Source organism: Xenopus tropicalis, chromosome 7 (assembly GCF_000004195.4).
Source record: "Xenopus tropicalis strain Nigerian chromosome 7, UCB_Xtro_10.0, whole genome shotgun sequence".
Classification (NCBI taxonomy): domain Eukaryota; kingdom Metazoa; phylum Chordata; class Amphibia; order Anura; family Pipidae; genus Xenopus; species Xenopus tropicalis.
In genome coordinates this window covers 6,654,656-6,674,221 of record NC_030683.2, presented here as the reverse complement: position 1 = coordinate 6,674,221, position 19,566 = coordinate 6,654,656, and the positions used below count along the sequence as shown (strand labels likewise).

The 19,566-nt window shown below is 45.0% G+C and overlaps 3 protein-coding genes across 11 annotated transcripts in view; 1 reads left to right on the top strand and 2 right to left on the bottom strand.

The window, feature by feature from the left end:
- a2ml1 (alpha-2-macroglobulin-like 1) overlaps nucleotides 1–19,566 on the top strand; it is a 214,001-nt gene that overhangs the window by 103,477 nt on the left and 90,958 nt on the right. The window contains exons 35-36 of one of the 8 annotated variants that reach the window (XM_031904779.1): nucleotides 457–498; nucleotides 1,859–1,985. The exons of 6 other annotated variants lie outside the window; for them this stretch is intronic. In XM_031904779.1, the coding sequence (XP_031760639.1) occupies nucleotides 457–498; nucleotides 1,859–1,920 (104 nt within the window). In that variant the 3' untranslated portion in view covers nucleotides 1,921–1,985. Of the gene's footprint in view, nucleotides 1–456; nucleotides 499–1,858; nucleotides 1,986–19,566 lie in introns of those variants that run through there. One more of the 8 variants, XM_031904783.1, reaches the window with a different exon arrangement.
- Nucleotides 2,383–3,314, bottom strand: LOC116412054 (serine/threonine-protein kinase N1-like). The gene is made up of 3 exons (XM_031905430.1): nucleotides 2,979–3,314; nucleotides 2,792–2,854; nucleotides 2,383–2,666 (listed from the first exon to the last, which is right to left on the bottom strand). Exons 1-3 carry the CDS (start codon nucleotides 3,047–3,049, stop codon nucleotides 2,564–2,566), a joined length of 237 nt encoding a protein of 78 aa, XP_031761290.1. The 5' UTR covers nucleotides 3,050–3,314; the 3' UTR covers nucleotides 2,383–2,563.
- The window catches only part of LOC101733695 (C-type lectin domain family 2 member D-like), a 57,911-nt gene continuing 44,862 nt past the window's right edge, over nucleotides 6,518–19,566 (bottom strand). Inside the window, exons 3-5 of one of the 2 annotated variants that reach the window (XM_031905407.1) lie at nucleotides 10,203–10,387; nucleotides 10,001–10,107; nucleotides 6,518–6,974 (exon numbers count right to left, since the gene is read on the bottom strand). In XM_031905407.1, coding sequence (XP_031761267.1) covers nucleotides 6,842–6,974; nucleotides 10,001–10,107; nucleotides 10,203–10,387 — 425 coding nt within the window. In that variant the 3' untranslated portion in view covers nucleotides 6,518–6,841. The remainder of the gene's footprint in view (nucleotides 6,975–10,000; nucleotides 10,108–10,202; nucleotides 10,388–19,566) is intronic. The other variant, XM_031905408.1, reaches the window with a different exon arrangement.

Here is a 19,566-nt window from a genome sequence, read left to right as displayed (position 1 = left end):
TTTTACTTGAGATGCATGAATGAAGTGCTGTTACCCCTGAGTGTGCCTTAGCGGTAGCGGCTGCATTTCCCACCCTAGGCTTATACTCCAGCCAATAAGTTTTTCCAGTTTTCTTAGGTAAAATTAGGTACCTCGGCTTATATTCGGGTCGGCTTATACTCGAGTATATACGGTATGTTGTATGGCGCATGTTTTAGTTGGCGGTAAGGATCTACCCAAGGGCTCATTCTAAATAAAGCCATGTTCTGTTCACTAGTCAGTCACTAATAGGTATAAATTACTATTCATTAGAGTTACGGTTGATAACTGTAGATAGTGTGAACTTGAATGATGTTTATGTCTTTATTTAAGCTTTATTACTGTATACTTATTACTCGCTATGTTACCCATTGGACATGACACACTAAGGTACTGGGGGCTAAACTAATCCCTGCTCTGTTCTTATTCTGCTTCCAGCGGAACATGCAGTTACCGAGTACAACTCCCCCTGCAGCTCCGGTAAGAACCCGGTACAGATCCAACGCACATACATGGTTCATACATGATATTGCACCAGTGATGAGCAAAACTGCCCCATTCGCTTCCCTAGAAAAATGTGGCAACATTTGCGAAATTTCACCGAATCTGTACAGATTTCATTGTTTAAGAAAATCTCAGTAACAATAGAGTTCATTAGGTAAACTATCAATATATTGCTCCTCAAACTGAACTCTTCATTCCCAACCATTCTGGGGGCAACGTAAAGGTTGCAAATGTTTGTACCAGGTCTTCTAACTTCTGATTGTTCTGCTCCTGGTCATCCTTCTGGTGCTCCCTCTGGTCTGGTTTGATCCAACATTGCTACGGTCTGAATGTCTGGAGCGGCTCTGCAATGAGGTCTGTTCTTCTAACTCATATCAACCAATCAGAGGGTCACTGTCCCAGCAGGCCGCCAGTATATGCTACTAATGGACTGGTTGCTATGGGTTAGCAGACCTGGTACAAACCATGCCACGTTTAATACTTGTAAATCAGTTTATTAATGACTGACTGGCAGCCGTAGCACAAAAGACAAGGTAAGGAGGCCTTCAAGTTCAAATATGAAAAACAGGGCTAATCCTTGTGCCAGTCCCACCAGATTCAGTAGAAATAGATCCTGATGCCTTTAGCTTTTATATAAAGGCCAGTCTGCTTCTATTTGTGCCCCAGATGCAACGTAAGTTCAATATATGACCCCAAGAGTGTAACTAGAAGAACTAGAAGTTGCTGCAACCCACAAGGACCCAAACCTTTGGATAAATCATCCGTTCCCCAACCTGCAGACACTGGCCATGTTCCCACTGAGCCCCGTATTTCTCTGGGTCCCCTGGAAGCCACTGGATCTGCTGCTTCTGTTGTTCAGTTGTCATTATCCTTCTTGTACTTGCCCTTTACTTTTTTGGTCTCTTTTTTGCTTTGTCTACTGATACCCCAGTGACTCCAGTCCATTTCTCACGCAATTCTTTCTACTCTTCTATTCCTCTTTATCCATTCATTGTTTTCCATGGACCTTACTTGCTTTTCATTTTTTACCCCTTTCCCTATGGAACCCCCTCTTGTTTCTCTGTTATTATTAACTCTTTATTATCATCTGTACAATGAATATTTGTTATCCCTTACCCTGCTCCCTATGTACATTAATTTACCCCTTGTTTGTATATATCACTGACAAGCTACCTGTAGACAGAGACTTTAATACAAATTTATATTTTAATCTAGATCCTAATTGGGTCAGTTGGAACTGTTATCATGGCCAAGTAACCAATAGCAATCAAGCAGCATTGGCTCATATTGCTACATAATGTTTATTGAATACACTTATTGGTATTTTGTTTCCTAGATGAAGATACGGGCAACATAATACAAGGAGTAGATGCGCCTCACTATATCAGAGACCCATAACAGATTCTGCAGCTGAACCCAAACCAACACAGAGATATGTCACAATAAAATAAATTTGTTTAGCACTTGCAGTCTGACTGTCCCTTTCCCTAATGTTGGGCACAGAGGTACAGATGGTCCCTTCTCTGTAGGATCCTATTAAGTTCTGTTTAATACCAATATTTCCCAGCAATAAATATACCCCTGGAGGGGAGGGAGAATATAATGTAACAACCCTTCACAGTTTTTCCTGTTTTTGAAGAAATTTTTTTGTGTTCAGTTTTTTGGAATCTCCCATTTTACCTGGTAGGCATAATGGCATAATTCATTATTTTTAGTGCAACTAGGCTTTCCCATATTAGTACTGGGGCATTAAGCCCCATCCCTGTGGATTCCTGGAAACCTGAAGGTGGGTGATTGGGGTTTTCTGAATAATGGTGCAAAATGTCCCAATTTTTCGTATACAAGTTGGGAGGTATGTAAAGATTTCTGGGGCCATATAAAATGCAGTTCCGCATTGGGTTTTGGTAATGTCCGAAAATCCAATTCCTGAAGCAGAAAGAGAAGAGTAAGTGAGATTCTATCCGTGCAGTTATTATTTGTCTTTATTCCTATAGAGCCGACAGAGATTGTCAGTCACATCAGTCCCTGACTCAATGGCTGCTCAGTAATTATATCTATGGATCTTACCTTCCTTGCTGATGCCAAAGTCAGTAAGTTTGGCATATCCGTCTCTATCCAGTAGGACATTCTCTAGTTTTATATCCCTGCATGAAAAAACACAAAAGAACATATTTAAATAAAAGGAAACAATTCCATTTAGTATTAATAATGTAAATAAGGCAGAACTATCTCGGGGCGAGGCACCGGGTATGTATTATTCAGTACTTACCTATGGGCGATGTTGCGATCGTGCAAGAACTTCAGCCCAAGGACCATACAGGCTGAGTAGAATCTGCAAAGGAAAATGAAAGCAATGATATCAGTTGTATAAATGCAATAGTAATGGTGCTAGTTAGGCCTAGTGGGGAGGGAACTAGCAGGTTAGTGTGTGGCCCTATAAGCCCATTGGTACTTACACAGCTCTCTCCTGGGATATTGCATGGTCCCCTAATAGGGATAACAAGTCTCCTCCTTCAGCAAAATCCATGGCAAGGCAGATATAATGTTCTGTTCTGAAGGAGGCAAATAGTGTAGTCAGGAAGGGGCAATTTTCTATCTTCGCCAGCTGCAGGATGCGTTGCTCTCGGAGAACACTGGGAAATAAAATCAAAGAGTTAATACAGGAAAACTCCCAGCCAACTCCCTACAGGTCTTAATGATTGTTAAGCCTTCAACTCAATGTTTAAGAGTAACTTACACAGCATACGCAAAGGTAATATCCAGGCAGCGGCTCTCTATAGCCTTAATGGCGACAGTCTATCCCGTCTTCCTGTGTTGCGCTCGATAGACCTGCAATGAGAGGGGCCATAGGGTTACATACATACTTACAGCTCTTAGTGTGTTAGTACTATGGAACCAACAGAGTTTGTAGGCAAGTCCTTATAATGTCACTAATGGCACAGGCAAAATTCCCAGCGGCTGTACTGGGCCGTGTTTCTATCTAATACTAATGTGTCTCATATCCAGCCCTGGCAATAGGGGGACCCTACACTATGGCGCTCAGTCTCCTGTCTGATCCCTGGATAAATGAACCAAAATCTTAATCTTCGTTACAAACCCAGTAACTCACCTTTCCAAATGCTCCCTCACCGAGAAGTGATTGGAGCCTGAAGTCCTCAATCGTCGGTGCGGTTCCGGGCACAAACCTGAAACAGAATAATTAGATTTGATTAACTCAATTAATGGTTGTATTTGTATCAATGTTTTCATGGAACCTTCTCTGGTCTGTGACAAGATCCATATACCTAGCAGGAAACCTCAGCCCAAACGGATATTCTAGTGGGACATAGATCTACTCTGGGTAAGATCTCATATGACTTGTATCCCAAAGGGGAAACAAACGGAGTAACAAACATCATAAAATAATTACCTTGTACCAACAGAAGCTCCGGTGGACCCTGCACCCCCAGTTCAACCCTGACAGTTAGTATAAATAATTTATGTATTGAAATGAATAGACAAGTCTGTATAAGTATGGAGGGTGCACAGCCAAATCAGTTGTATTATCAGACCGGCACCAGGGGCGATTCTGGACATATCGCCGCCTGAGGCGGCTCCTGGATTTGGGGGGGGTTAAATTTGATGGACAGTTGTCTTTTTTTCAACCCAAATTAACTATTTAACCAGACACATCCTGATCTCCCTGGAATGCAACCCAATTTCCAATAAGCACTATCCCCTTTTTAAATACATGAAACAAAAAAAAGCACAGGAAATAAATTCTAAACACAGGGCCTTGGTGCAAGTCACTTTATCCGCTGAACATATCAGTGCTCCTGGTTCCTGAACAGCAGCCAGTCCCCCCTCCAAACCAACATTGTACCCAGAGTATTATATCAGTATAACGGTATATCCCATATATCGGTATATGGGTATATCGGTATATGGGTATATCGGTATATGGGTATATCGGTATTTGGGTATATGGGTATATGGGTATATGGGTATATGGGTATATGGGTATATGGGTATATGGGTATATCGGTATATGGGTATATCGGTATATGGGTATATCGGTATATGGGTATATCGGAATATGGGTATATCGGAATATGGGTATATCGGAATATGGGTATATCGGAATATGGGTATATCGGAATATGGGTATATCGGTATATGGGTAAATCGGTATATGGGTATATCGGTATATGGGTATATGGGTATATCGGTATATGGGTATATCGGTATATGGGTATATCGGTATATGGGTATATGGGTATATGGGTATATCAGTATATGGGTAAATGGGTATATCAGTATATGGGTATATCGGTATATGGGTATATCGGTATATGGGTATATCGGTATATCGGTATATGGGTATATCAGTATATGGGTAAATGGGTATATCAGTATATGGGTATATGGGTATATGGGTATATCGGTATATGGGTATATCGGTATATCAGTATATGGGTATATCAGTATATGGGTAAATGGGTATATCAGTATATGGGTATATCGGTATATGGGTATATCGGTATATGGGTATATCGGTATATGGGTATATCGGTATATGGGTATATCGGTATATGGGTATATCAGTATATCGGTATATGGGTATATCAGTATATGGGTATATCAGTATATGGGTATATCGGTATATGGGTATATCGGTATATGGGTATATCAGTATATCGGTATATCAGTATATGGGTATATCGGTATATGGGTATATCAGTATATCGGTATATCAGTATATGCCCTGGGTTTCTGACTTGCTGTGAAAGTATCCAACACGTTCCTGTAATGACATACTGTACCTGTGGGAGAGAGGCCCAGTTTCTCAGCTATTATACGCTTGAATGTTTGGGTTTATATGTCATTTACTAAGTCTCCACAAGCAGGGTTGGACATACTGTATGTCCCATACATACGCCAAGATGGCCGTTATTCAGGCAACTGCCCGACATACAGAGCAGCCCAATACTGCATCTGAAATTAGTGGCACGAAGCTGCAACTCTTCTCTCCTCATTGTCCCGTCCATGTATTGAGAATAAGAGCCGACAGATACAGTTTGGTTTATATGTTTATTTAACTGTCATTTCAAATATTCTCTCTATAAATACATTCAGAGTATATGTACAATATATATATATATATATATATATATATATATATATATAATAAATATAGAGTCACCAATAACAGGCCATGCTGTTTGTTACACTAAACACAAGCAATTGTATCAGTAAGTGTGTAGCAGAGATCACATATACTGTAGGAGACAATAGGAGATGCTGCACAGAGCCCCAGAAATAAGCCTTATGCTGTAGGATTAGGGTAAAGGTGGGGGATGATGGGTAAAGGTGGGGGATGATGGGAGGAAGACTCCCCACAAAATATTTCAGCCAGCACAACAAGTAAAGTGCAAGCAGGGCTTGGCCCCTGTGTGTTTATTCAAAAAACAACGTTTCGGGGGCGTACCCCTTCATCAGGCATACGCCCCCGAAACGTTGTTTTTTGAATAAACACACAGGGGCCAAGCCCTGCTTGCACTTTACTTGTTGTGCTGGCTGAAATATTTTGACCGGACTGTGTGGAGGGTGCCGACTCTCTAGGCTGTGCACCAAGTAGTAATTCTCTGGAGGAGGTAAGGGTGTGCTGGTGTAAAAAAAATTTCCAATAGGAAGACTCCCCATGCCAGGCACAGCTGTAGGTGGAACTACCCCAGTAACCCCAGCTCAGTATTGGCCACCAAACTCTGACACTGCCACGGACCAATGAGGTTAAATCTCTAGATAGATAGATAGATGGATAGATGATAGATAGATAGATAAATAGATAGATAGATAGATAGATAGATAGATAGATAGATGATTGATAGATAGATAGATAGATAGATGATAGATAGATATATAGATGATAGATAGATAGATATATAGATGATAGATAGATAGATAGATAGATAGATAGATAGATGATAGATAGATATATAGATGATAGATAGATAGATAGATATATAGATGATAGATAGATAGATAGATAGATAGATAGATGATTGATAGATAGATAGGATAGATTCCCAGCCATTCTACAGGCTGTACAGAACATTTGCCAGTCACTGTGAGTGAGTAGGAGTCGGGAACTCAATGCACATCTGTAGCTGCAGCCGGAGGTAGGTTTCCCATTCAGGGCTACTCTGTAGCATTAATTAACGCTGTGTTTCGTCCTGTTTGGGACTCCTCAGTGCAGCGCAGCCCACGAGGGGAATGGGCACAACCCTCTCTGGCACGTGGGCAGCTGCAGACACATGTGGGCAACATCTCATAGTGTCTCCTAGTAAAAATGTGTCATGTGACCGTTGGCGTCCATTTTGTTACAGATCCACTTCTTGTCTCCGTGACAAGCCGCGCTGCCAACATGGCCGTTATTAAGGTACACGCACGGGGAGTCTCCTACTATAGGGAACCTGTGGGGAGAGAAATAAACATGAGAGCGATACAGATGGCAGGGAGGGGCACAATGTCCTACACAGAGTGGCTATGGGAATAGAACCCCAGAGTGGCGCTGGTACCCAGGGCCGGATTTGTTGGCCAGGCGCCCCGAGGCCGCCCCCTCTCTGTCATGGCCCCCGGCGCATGCGCGAAAGGCGAACGCCCCCTGCGCATGCGCGAACGGCGAACCTCCCCCCCGCGCATGCGCGAACTCGCGATTGCGCATGCGCGGCCTTTTTCAATCGCATACGGAGCAGTGGGGGAGAGTTCCCCATTGCTCCGTATGCGCAATAAACTGTAATATTTTGGTGCGGCGGGGCGGCATGCCGCCCCCCAAATTTTGCCGCCCTAGGCCCGGGCCTTTGTGGCCTTTCCACAAATCCGGGCCTGCTGGTACCAACATGACCCACGCATCCACCTACACTTGCTCACACCTCACTCACCAATAAAAACTGCGTGACGATATCATTGTTGGAAATGATAATGGCCACAGCTTTATTTATAAATGCAAACAGTGCAATAGATTAAATACAAACTTGTAACATGTTTAATCACAACAATACATCAAATAATAAGTGCAAATATTAACAAACCGAAAACACTGTCCCCGAGCCCCTTGCCAGTCTGCCCTTCCACAATCACCCTGAGCCATGCTATCCTCCAGCCGCCAACTCCCTAGCTCAGAGGATAACCGCCGCCAATCTGGGACCTATCCGGTCCCCTCTCTCAATTAGCCATGTTCAGTACCCACCCAGCGCTTTATAGCGCACCTTTCTTATTCCATCCACCAATGGTCACCCACCTTAGGGGTTAGACCATCCACTCTACCTGATCTGGCATACCAGAACAAGCTTCCCTCCCCAGCAGACTGACAAGGACCCGCCAAGCTGTGACAACTACCATGACGCCAATCATCCGCGTCATTTACCTAGTACTCCCCCCCTTTCTAGCTAAATCCTGTGTACCCCTAACCCTCCGAAGCCACATGAGTGACGGCTAGAAATAATAACGTAACCCAATAGAACCAACCCCCAACTAAGGGAGGGCGGGTGGGGACCTTTCCTCTGCTGCTATCTTCCAAAATGGTGGATAGCCAGCCCTTACTATGTCTCCTATATACCCTCTCCTCCCGCCTTATTTCTCCCCTTTAGCTTAAACTGACCTATCCCGCTAGTGATGCTGGGCTGGGTCATGCAGCCCCTCCTCCGACCTTGCTGCTCCGGGGCTAACAGAACCGCATGGGGAGAGAAGCAGCAGGGAATATAATCACTTACCTAAGACCCCAAGCCAACACCTATTTGCTGCTGTACAGGCTCCATATAGAACAACTGGTGCATTTGCTCAGCTATATTAAATACTAAAGGGCAATTATACCTTTTTTTTTTATTTCCCCTTGGAATTTATCTAATCACTTTGAATGTTGGCTTCAAGAGATACTATAGCAAGGTAATTCCCTGTACTAAGCACAATTCAGCAGGAACAGCACTTAAGTTTGCTCATAGCCTGTACAGAGAGATACCATAAAACTATGGCACATAGGGATTCCCCTGTACTAAGCACAATTCAGCAGGAACAGCCCCCTAAGTTTGCTCATAGCCTGTACAGAGAGATACCATAAAACTATGGCACATAGGGATTCCCCTGTACTAAGCACAATTCAGCAGGAACAGCCCCCTAAGTTTGCTCATAGCCTGTACAGAGAGATACCATAAAACTATGGCAGCATAGGGATTCCCCTGTACTAAGTATAATTCAGCAGGAACAGCCCCCTAAGTTTGCGCATAGCCTGTACAGAGAGATACCATAAAACTATGGCACATAGGGATTCCCCTGTACTAAGTATAATTCAGCAGGAACAGCCCCCTAAGTTTGCCCATAGCCTGTACAGAGAGATACCATAAAACTATGGCACATAGGGATTCCCCTGTACTAAGCACAATTCAGCAGGAACAGCCCCCTAAGTTTGCGCATAGCCTGTACAGAGAGATACCATAAAACTATGGCACATAGGGATTCCCCTGTACTAAGTATAATTCAGCAGGAACAGCCCCCTAAGTTTGCCCATAGCCTGTACAGAGAGATACCATAAAACTATGGCACATAGGGATTCCCCTGTACTAAGCACAATTCAGCAGGAACAGCCCCCTTAGTTTGCGCATAGCCTGTACAGAGAGATACCATAAAACTATGGCACATAGGGATTCCCCTGTACTAAGCACAATTCAGCAGGAACAGCCCCCTAAGTTTCCTCATAGCCTGTACAGAGAGATACCATAAAACTATGGCAGCATAGGGATTCCCCTGTACTAAGTATAATTCAGCAGGAACAGCCCCCTAAGTTTGCGCATAGCCTGTACAGAGAGATACCATAAAACTATGGCAGCATAGGGATTCCCCTGTACTAAGTATAATTCAGCAGGAACAGCCCCCTAAGTTTGCGCATAGCCTGTACAGAGAGATACCATAAAACTATGGCACATAGGGATTCCCCTGTACTAAGTATAATTCAGCAGGAACAGCCCCCTAAGTTTGCCCATAGCCTGTACAGAGAGATACCATAAAACTATGGCACATAGGGATTCCCCTGTACTAAGCACAATTCAGCAGGAACAGCCCCCTAAGTTTGCCCATAGCCTGTACAGAGAGATACCATAAAACTATGGCACATAGGGATTCCCCTGTACTAAGTATAATTCAGCAGGAACAGCCCCCTAAGTTTGCGCATAGCCTGTACAGAGAGATACCATAAAACTATGGCACATAGGGATTCCCCTGTACTAAGTATAATTCAGCAGGAACAGCCCCCTAAGTTTGCGCATAGCCTGTACAGAGAGATACCATAAAACTATGGCACATAGGGATTCCCCTGTACTAAGCACAATTCAGCAGGAACAGCCCCCTAAGTTTCCTCATAGCCTGTACAGAGAGATACCATAAAACATGTTTATTACATGAGAATACCTATGCAGCCAATCAGCAGGAACAGCCTAATGATACTTACGTATTTCTGAACATGGATCCATTTGCCCAGACCCACCCCGGCTCATTAGTGTCTCTGTACAGCCCGATCCAGTGGTCATAGAGCCCCTTATGTCTCCTTAGAAAATCCTACAAGAGATAGACAAACATTTGTTGTAGGAAAAAAATGAATCATGCGCACACACATCATTATGCCAACCTGAGCCTTAACACTCGCTACTCACCAGTTCCTCCTGGGTATCGATGAGAGAGAGAGATGCATTGTGGGAAACGCAGAAGCTCTGGCTGTTGTTCCACTCATCGTACGTCTCAGCGAAATAGTAACATTTCCCCCGGTACCAGATCCAGTCCTCCTCACAGGGGGCAGAATAGTGACAAGGTTGACATACTGGGCTGGGTTCTGTGGCACCTGATAAGATGGGTTAAAGTTAGGCAAATCGGGGAAAAAAAATACGGACAAAGGAAATATTATGCCTGCGACTAACTAAAGAGAAAAGATCATAAAGTTGTAAATGGAATATGGCCACTTGGGATTCCATAATAATCTTTTCCAGCAAACAGCCAGCAGGGTGACTACTTACTGGATCACTCAGGTGCTGGCCCAATCAGCTCAAGTGGTGAGCTATGTACTGCCCATTAGTACACTTTGTGCCCAAATATGTATTAAAACAGTGGGTTTTAGGCTGCAACCATGCCTACTGTGACACAATTCTCTGCCAGAGAGAAAGATGGCTAGAATCTCAGCCATAAAGCAGGGCAGGACTGCTGCTAACAATGGGGGGATCAGATAGGATCTGTGCCACTGTGACAGAATGCTCTGTTATACAGATAGCTAGAATCTCAGCCATAAAGCAGGGCAGGACTGCTGCTAACAATGGGGGGATCAGATAGGATCTGTGCCACTGTGACAGAATGCTCTGTTATACAGATAGCTAGAATCTCAGCCATAAAGCAGGGCAGGACTGCTGCTTACAATGGGGGGATCAGATAGGATCTGTGCCACTGTGACAGAATGCTCTGTTATACAGATAGCTAGAATCTCAGCCATAAAGCAGGGCAGGACTGCTGCTTACAATGGGGGGGATCAGATAGGAATTTTTCTTTATTATTATAAAATAAACACTGTTCATAAAGAAGTACACACCTCAATCAAACAAAAACAAACATCAAATTGCTACTAAATGAGCAAAGTCCTTGGGTCAGTCCATATGTATATATTTACAATATAACCACACACCTCCGCCCCACCCTATAAACCCACCCTTCATAAGACAACCGATTGTCACAGTCCATCCTCTGTCCTTGTTGGTTCCCTCCCCACCCCCACAGAAAGACCAAATCCAGGACAGTTTGCTTATATTGTCTTTGAGAACCACAGCCCACCCTAACCCCGTCCCCCACCCAAAAATAGATGAGATAGACCCCAGGAAACAAATAAAATTGTAGGCATCTGCCGAGGTGCTGAGAAAATTCCTCCAAACATGGAACCTAAGGAAAAGAAACAGAGCAGTATCACGCTCTTGGAAAAAACAAAAGCAAAAAGCAAAACAGAGTAACACATAACTCAGGTTGGACTCTAAAAGGTGAAACCCCCTCCATTGTGATGCAGAGAAGTGGGGGCGCGTTTGTTCTGACGCTCTAATGAAGCGCAACTCTTCTACAATAATTTCCTTATCCCCTCAGGAGTCACATCTACCCCATTGTGTAGCGACATCTCCCCAGCCATAGGTGGTACTTTACTGCTGTTATTACAAGGTACACTGTCTCGCGGTGGTGATTGTGCCTCCTGTCTGAGACACCGTATGCCAATTCAGCATAAGAAAGGGTGCCCAGGAACGGGGCGCATAGTGCCCGGGATACCTGTGAGAGCACACTGTTTGCCAGGGGGCACTGGTGAAGGAAATGCTCCTGCGACTCCTCTACTCCACAACCCCAAGGGCAGTTCCTATCGACAACAGAAAGATATTTTACATTCCCCCTGACAAAGAGCCTTCCCTGAAGTGAGAGCCATGCCAGATCAAAGAACTTGGGAGGTAACCTGTGGCTGTTTAAGAAACGGAGACTTTCCTTCAAAGTCCCCCCAATGCAGTCCTTCAAAACCATTGGAACAACAAAATAGACCCCCCGCACCCTCATATAAAGATCACGCCTGGAGGATGTGCCAAGTTCATCTATTCGGATGTCCCAAACTCTCAAAAGCTTCAGTGCCAGGACGAGGTATGGAGGGAAACGACCATGTCGCACCCGCACCTGCTTCACCCTATCGCCCTGTAACCAGTCTCCTACAAAAGGGAATGCCCAGGCCCTGACACTGCTTTCCCACGGGACACTTGTTCTTTGACCCAGGTGCCCAAAGTTAAACTTTAGGAAAATGGTGCCAAAGAAAGCCACAGGACACAACATGTCCAACCCACCCTCTTTTGTCCGCAGGTAAGTTATCCCTCTTTTTACAGGGTTCAGCCTGCTCCCCCAGAGCATCTGGAAGAACAGACTGTGAATCCTCACATAGAAAGCTTTTGGCAAAGGGTAAACATAAGACACATACAGGAGGAGAGGGACCAGGTAGGCCTTGATGAGCTTCACCCTTTCTCTATAGGACAGCTTCCATTTCTTCCACTGCTGTACCTTTACGTCTGCAGCATCCAGTTTTGACTTCCAATTTAGCCTGGCATTATCATCCCTCCCGAATTTGACCCCTAAGATTTTATTTCGGTGGAGGCTACCTGGAATTCATGAATTGGGAAATCTGGCTCCCCGTCCAGAGTCCAGAAAGCTTCCGACTTGTCAGTGTTGACCAGAGACCCAGAGGCCTCTGAGTAACTTCCGATGACCCCCATCAACATCCCAACCTCCTCAGGCTGTGAGATGACGACCGAGACATCGTCCGCATAGGCCACTAACTTTAGGGGCAGGCAGTGAGGGGCCCGAAAGCCCTCCAAGTCCAAAGCTTGCACGCTACGTAGGAACGGATCAATCGCAAACACATACAGCAATGGACTCAGAGGACAACCCTGACGCACTCCCGCCTCAACCCCAAAGCTTTGACCACGCCAACCATTAACAAGCGGAAAGCTCTCTCCCTCCCTGTACAAAGCAGCAAGCCAATTGGTAAATTGTTCCGGGATGCCGTACTTACGCAAAGTAGCCCATAGGTACTCATGATCTACTCTATCAAAGGCTTTTGCCTGATCAAGACCTAAAACATATTTTCCCCTATTATGGGCTTTGCATGTTTCAAACACTTCGCGTACAGACAAGAGTGCCCCAAAGATGCTCCGCCCTTTCACCGTGCAGAATTGTTCACGGGACAATAAAGTGCCTGAAAACAAAATTAATCTAGAAAAAAGCACCTTTGCAAGAAGCTTTCTATCGGTGTTCAAGAGGGCAATAGGCCTCCAATTCTTGACTTCTGAAGGATCCTTGCCCTTTGATAGCAACACCAAGGAGGACAATCTCATGGAGGGAGGTAAGATACCTCCACCCAGACAGTCTCTAAAGACCTCCACGAGAATTGGGGCCAAGAGATCTTTAAAGGTCTTATAAAATTCGGCTGTGAGGCCGTCTGGGCCTGGGGCTTTTTTTAACTTCAGTTGATCTATTGCCTTCCTGACCTCGTCCTCCAAAATGTCAGCTACCAAAGATGAAAAGTCCAAATCATGCAGATCAGGGCCCGGGGTTCCCTCCAGGAAAGCTTTCATCCTTTCCCTGTCCAAAGCTTTACTCTTAAACAGGTCAGCATAGTAGGTTCGAACAACTTCCAGGATCCCACCCTTTGATTTCTGAACAACACCCTGGGAGTCCCTCAAACCAACAATTAATTTCTTTGCTACAGCTTCCCTACAATTCCGAAAGGGATCTGGGGAATGAAAGCCTCCATAATCCCTCTCCAGAACCAGAGACCTGTAGCGACTGTACTGATGCTGCCTGATCAAGCGTTTCAGCTGGGAAACTTTCTCCCCCACCACCCCATCCGAAATCAAGGACTCCAGCTTCCTACGTAGGGACAGGTACTTCTTGTATTTATTTCCCTCCCGTATAACAGATAGTTTACGGAAGAAGGAGCGGAATGACTTCTTAGCCTCTTCCCACCATTGTGACATAGAGTCAAAAAATACAATCTTCGTCAATTCACACTGAAGGAGTGCTTCAAAGGAATGCCGCACAGACTCTCCCTCCAGGGAATCAGTGCTTAGTCTCCACAACCCCTTGCCTTTTGCTGGAACAGAGGAAGCCCCCAACAAAAAGGACAAAGCAAAATGATCAGAGTGGTCAACCAAGATCTCTTCAACCTCTGTAAAAACTTCCCCCATACGTAGAAAGGCCATATCAATCCTACTGCTCCTGCCTGCACAGTGATAGGTATGTTTAGCATTCCGGCCATTGTGGGTAAAGACATCAATCAAATCTGCCTGCTGCATTATATTTTTCAAGAAATTACTTTCATATTTATCAAACCGACCAGACCTATCTTGAGCAGTTAGGACCTGGTTAAAGTCTCCAGCCACAATGACTGGGATAGAGGTGTGGAGATATTGCTGAACTTCTTTCAACAGGTTTTTCCTCCCCGACACTGACTGAGGCCCATAGATGTTTATAAGCCTCAGTCTACGCCCCGTTACTGTAACATCCAACATAAGGCATCTGCCTACCTCAACCTCCAGGAGACGGTGCACCTTTATCTCAGAGAACCCCCGGAACAAGAGGCCCACACCAGCACCTGGCTCTGCAGCGATAGAAAAGAATGCTGGACCCCAGTGCCACTCTCTAGATGCTCTTTTAATATCAGCAGTGGTGGTAAGCCTTGTCTCTTGGATGAAGAAGATGTCTGCTTGGAGTAGCCCAAGGGATTGGTAGACTTGAAACATTGCTTGAGGTGTTTTCATACTGTTCACATTGGATGAAATTATCCTGAGAGGTAAGAAAGCCATAATTAGATATTAATTTTTGTACCTCCTTTTTTTATCCTCTTGACTAGTGTCCCCTCTAGGTCACCAAATCTTTTGACCTGTGTCCCTGAGGGGATAGGATCATCATCACCCAGAGATATCAACTCATCAGAGTCATCCTGTTTACCCCAACATGTACCCCCTCCCCCTTTTTTTCCAAGATTGGAGGGCTACTGACTTGTTGCCTTTCAGTTTCCATCTCTGATACCTGACCACTGTCACTATTGCTGTCTAAACCTTCTGCCACACTATTATCTGTGACCATCTCTAGATCGGACTTGGTAGAGCCCTCACCTCTTGTTTTGCCCCTTCCTTTCGCCTCCAGTTTTTCTTTCTCCTCTTCCCTTCCTATTCTTTCCAACTCCTCTGCCTCCTCCATTGCCTCCCCCCATGTTTTACTTTCTGACAAAACATCAAATTTATTTTCCAAACGTATTGTCATAGATGGGACACATTTAGATGGATGGGGTTGCGTTATCACTTTCTCCTTCTCCTTCTTTCCCTTTACATTTATCCATTCCTCAGGTGAAGGAGATGCTTTAACCCTATTCTGAGCAATAGGTACAGATGGGTTAGACCTTCTAGGTACAGAGGGCTGAGGTTTTTGACGCTGCGGGAGAGGCTGTTTAAACAAAGGCTGACTAACAGGAACATCAGTAATGGGATTGGACTCATTGCTCACTGCCTGGGAGAAAGAAGAGGATTTCAGGGGGGCAGCAATCTCTGGGTCTTGTTCTAGAGACCCTAACAGGCTTACAGAGGATGGCTGGGCTAGGGGCAGGTCACTATGAAGCTCTTCTTGTAGTTCCTCTAATAAATCCTCTGCCATTCCTCCTCCAGCTGGGGGCAGTCTCTCATGATGTTATGGAGAGCCTCTGGACATGCCCTGTGTGGGTGACCAAAGTGCCCACACAAATTGCACTTTACATCCTCACACTGTTTGCTTGTATGCCCTTCCCCACCACACAGTGAGCACCTTACTACTGCACAATCTCTTGCCCGGTGTCTATAGGACCCGCACTTAAAGCATGCCCTCGGCTGGCCAGGATAAAAGACTATGCCTCGCTCACTTCCGATGTATAGCGAGTTTGGCAGATGGTGAGGGACATTGTGTCTTACGATTAACTCAACATTGGCACACCAACCGCCGGACCAGTAGCCATTGTTGTCTATATCCATTCTAAGGGGCGTAAGCACTTTGCAGTGCCTCTTTAACCACAGTAGGATGTCTTCTGGCGGGACACGGTCATTTTTAAACAGAACTGTGACTTTTCGTGTCTCAGGTTTAGTAATAGGAATAACCCGAAAATTCTTCCAAAGGCCAACGTTCTTAAAATTATCATAGTCCTGCCAAAAGTGTTCCAGCCCTTGTGAGGTTTTAAACACCAGGTCATACTCTAACTCAGAGAACTTGATATAGGCTCTAACGCCAGATGGAGTGAGAGTTGTTTGTTTCAGGAGCATCCATGGGCGTCCACAGAAGGGGGCAAGAGGGGGCACTTGCCCCCCCCTGGAAAAGTAGCAAAAAAACCCTTACTTTCTGCACTGTCTCCTCAAGCCCGTTTTTGCTGTGCTCCGATTGGATCTTTCTTCTTGTGGATTCTCCAATCAGAGCACAGCTTCCTTGACAGACAGTAAAATTGACCAATCAGAGCACAGATGCACACAGGGATCGGGAGATTTTGCAAACTGGAAACAAATGAAGACTGAAAAGAAGAATCTGCAGCTGTAACTTTACCTGAGAACCAACTCTCAACTTTTGCTGCAGATTTCATCCCACAGGCACTATACCCAGGTACTATACCCAGGCACTATACCCAGGCACTATACCCAGGCACTATACCCAGGTACTATACACAGGCACTATACCCAGGTACTATACCCAGGTACTATACACAGGCACTATACCCAGGCACTATACACAGGTACTATACCCAGGTACTATACACAGGTACTATACACAGGTACTATACCCAGGTACTATACACAGGCACTATACACAGGTACTATACACAGGTACTATACACAGGTACTATACCCAGGCACTATACACAGGTACTATACACAGGCACTATACACAGGCACTATACCCAGGTACTATACCCAGGCACTATACCCAGGCACTATACCCAGGTACTATACCCAGGCACTATACCCAGGCACTATACCCAGGCACTATACCCAGGTACTATACCCAGGCACTATACCCAGGCACTATACGCAGGCACTATACCCAGGCACTATACACAGGCACTATACCCAGGCACTATACCCAGGCACTATACGCAGGCACTATACCCAGGCACTATACCAGGCACTATACGCAGGCACTATACGCAGGCACTATACCCAGGCACTATACCCAGGCACTATACCCAGGCACTATACGCAGGCACTATACCCAGGCACTATACCCAGGCACTATACCCAGGCACTATACGCAGGCACTATACGCAGGCACTATACCCAGGCACTATACGCAGGCACTATACGCAGGTACTATACGCAGGTACTATACGCAGGTACTATACCCAGGTACTATACGCAGGTACTATACCCAGGCCTCTGTTCTGCCTCTATACAGATTTCAAATGGGGGCCAAAAATATTGCTCTGTGAGGCTACAATTTTATTATTATTATAATTTTGTATTACTTATTTTTCCAAGTAGGCCCCTTAACTATTCATATTCCCATCTCTTGTTTAAACCACTACCTGGTTGCTAGGGTAAATAAGACCCTAGCAACCAGATAGCTGCTGAAATACCAAATGGAGAGCTGCTGAACAAAAAGCTAAATAACTGAAAAACCATTAAAAATAAAAGCGAATTTGAATGCGAACTAGCCCTGATCACAAACACAAATGTTTGCAGATCCCCTCACAGAAATGCGCGTATAAATACTTTAACATACTAAACATTTTAGGGTAAAAACAAAAAAGCCCCCCCCGCACTTTTGTACAGTATCCCTGGGAGTCAGTGGGAACGGCAAGAGGTAGTTGGGAGGTTAACTTTTTACGCCAGCAGCGAATCCACTAAGTGTCACATTAGCTGTAGGTCAGTCTGTGTATGGGCCATCTTTAGCCTCCCCTAGTATCATCCTGCAAAAAAAATATATATATTTATATATATATATATATTTGTCTGTTGCAGGATGATACTAGCTTACTTGCCCCCCCTTGGAAAATTTTCTGCGGACGCCCATGGGAGCATCTCTTTTGCTATCTCATCTCTAGTCGGCATCAACTCCTTCTCACCCGTCCATCTTAGCCTGACTAGGTTTTTTTGCTTAAATACCGATCCTATGATATTGTTCTCTACACCCGGGACTCTCACCCTATTCACTGGTCTAGTCCATGCATTTACTGGTGGGGGAGGTGCCACTTTGGAGTTTGTGGTTCTAACACCAGATTTCTGCCCTAAAACTGCTTTACTAACAGTAGCCGAACCAGAATTACAGGGAAAAGCAGAGTTAGATGACGAGGAGACATTAACGGGAGGATCAGGGTTAGATAGCGATACAGAGGAGACATTAACGGGAGGATCAGGGTTAGGTGACAACACAGAGGAGACATTAACGGGAGGATCAGGGTTAGATGACAGCACAGAGGAAACATTAGAGAGAGGAACAAGAGAGGTATCAGGTACATCAGTGCTTGAATCCTCTAACACCGACTCAATGCACCTCACAGCCACTTCATTCCCTTCCTCACTCTCACGCGCCACAGTCTCAGCCGCACACACATTCTCCTCCTCACTCACATCGCACTCTATTTCATGCGCAACATCAGTCACAGCACCATTGGCGCTCTCTCGCCCTCCCTTATGGCACTGGGCCACAGGTTCCGTCAATTCCATATCACTCGACTGCCCGTGCCCCTGGTTTGGAACCTTAGGAGCATGCTGCCCAGAGGCAGGAGTCCCATCTTGGTCCACAGTTGTTTCTTCTAATGGAGAAGGATGTTGGGAAGTTGTGGGAAGGGAGGGAAAGTCCTCATGCGAATAAACAAACTCCTCCTCTTGTCTGAAAGCCGCTCTCACTTTTTTCTGCATTTTATCTTCCACCGTGCTGATCTCATGGGCGCTAAACACAAAGTTCGGGGGGTGTATCTGCGCCACAATGGTTTTCCTTGCTGTTAATCTCCCACCCCTCCCTGCATCACTCTCATTGCCGGAGGTGGAAGAAGAGGTGGATATTGGGTGGGCAGATCTGTACGTGTGCCTGGGGCGCCGCTGCTGTTTTTCAAATCTTTTTCTGTTTGAAAAGACCTCAGACATTGGGCCAATTTTTCCTTGCACAATGGAAATCTGGTTTTCCAGTTCTCTGAGATCTGCATTAATTTCATCCACTTTACAGAGATAGAAATCCTGGTGTTCCACTTTTGCGAGTGAATAAGCACTAAAGGCCTGCTTTAAATCAAGTTTAAGCTTTTTCTTTTTCTCTTCTTGTTCTTGAGCTAATTTTATTAGCTTAACCAGCTGATTAGTGTCAATATTGCCAGATTCATCAAGCGGAACATTTTTATTTACATCAGTGCACTTCCCCTTTAAACCATTCTTGTCACTTACAGACATTGCACCACGGTCCCTTGCATGGCCGATCCCTAAACTGGGTGAAGCAAGATGGCCACCAACAGGTTTTGCT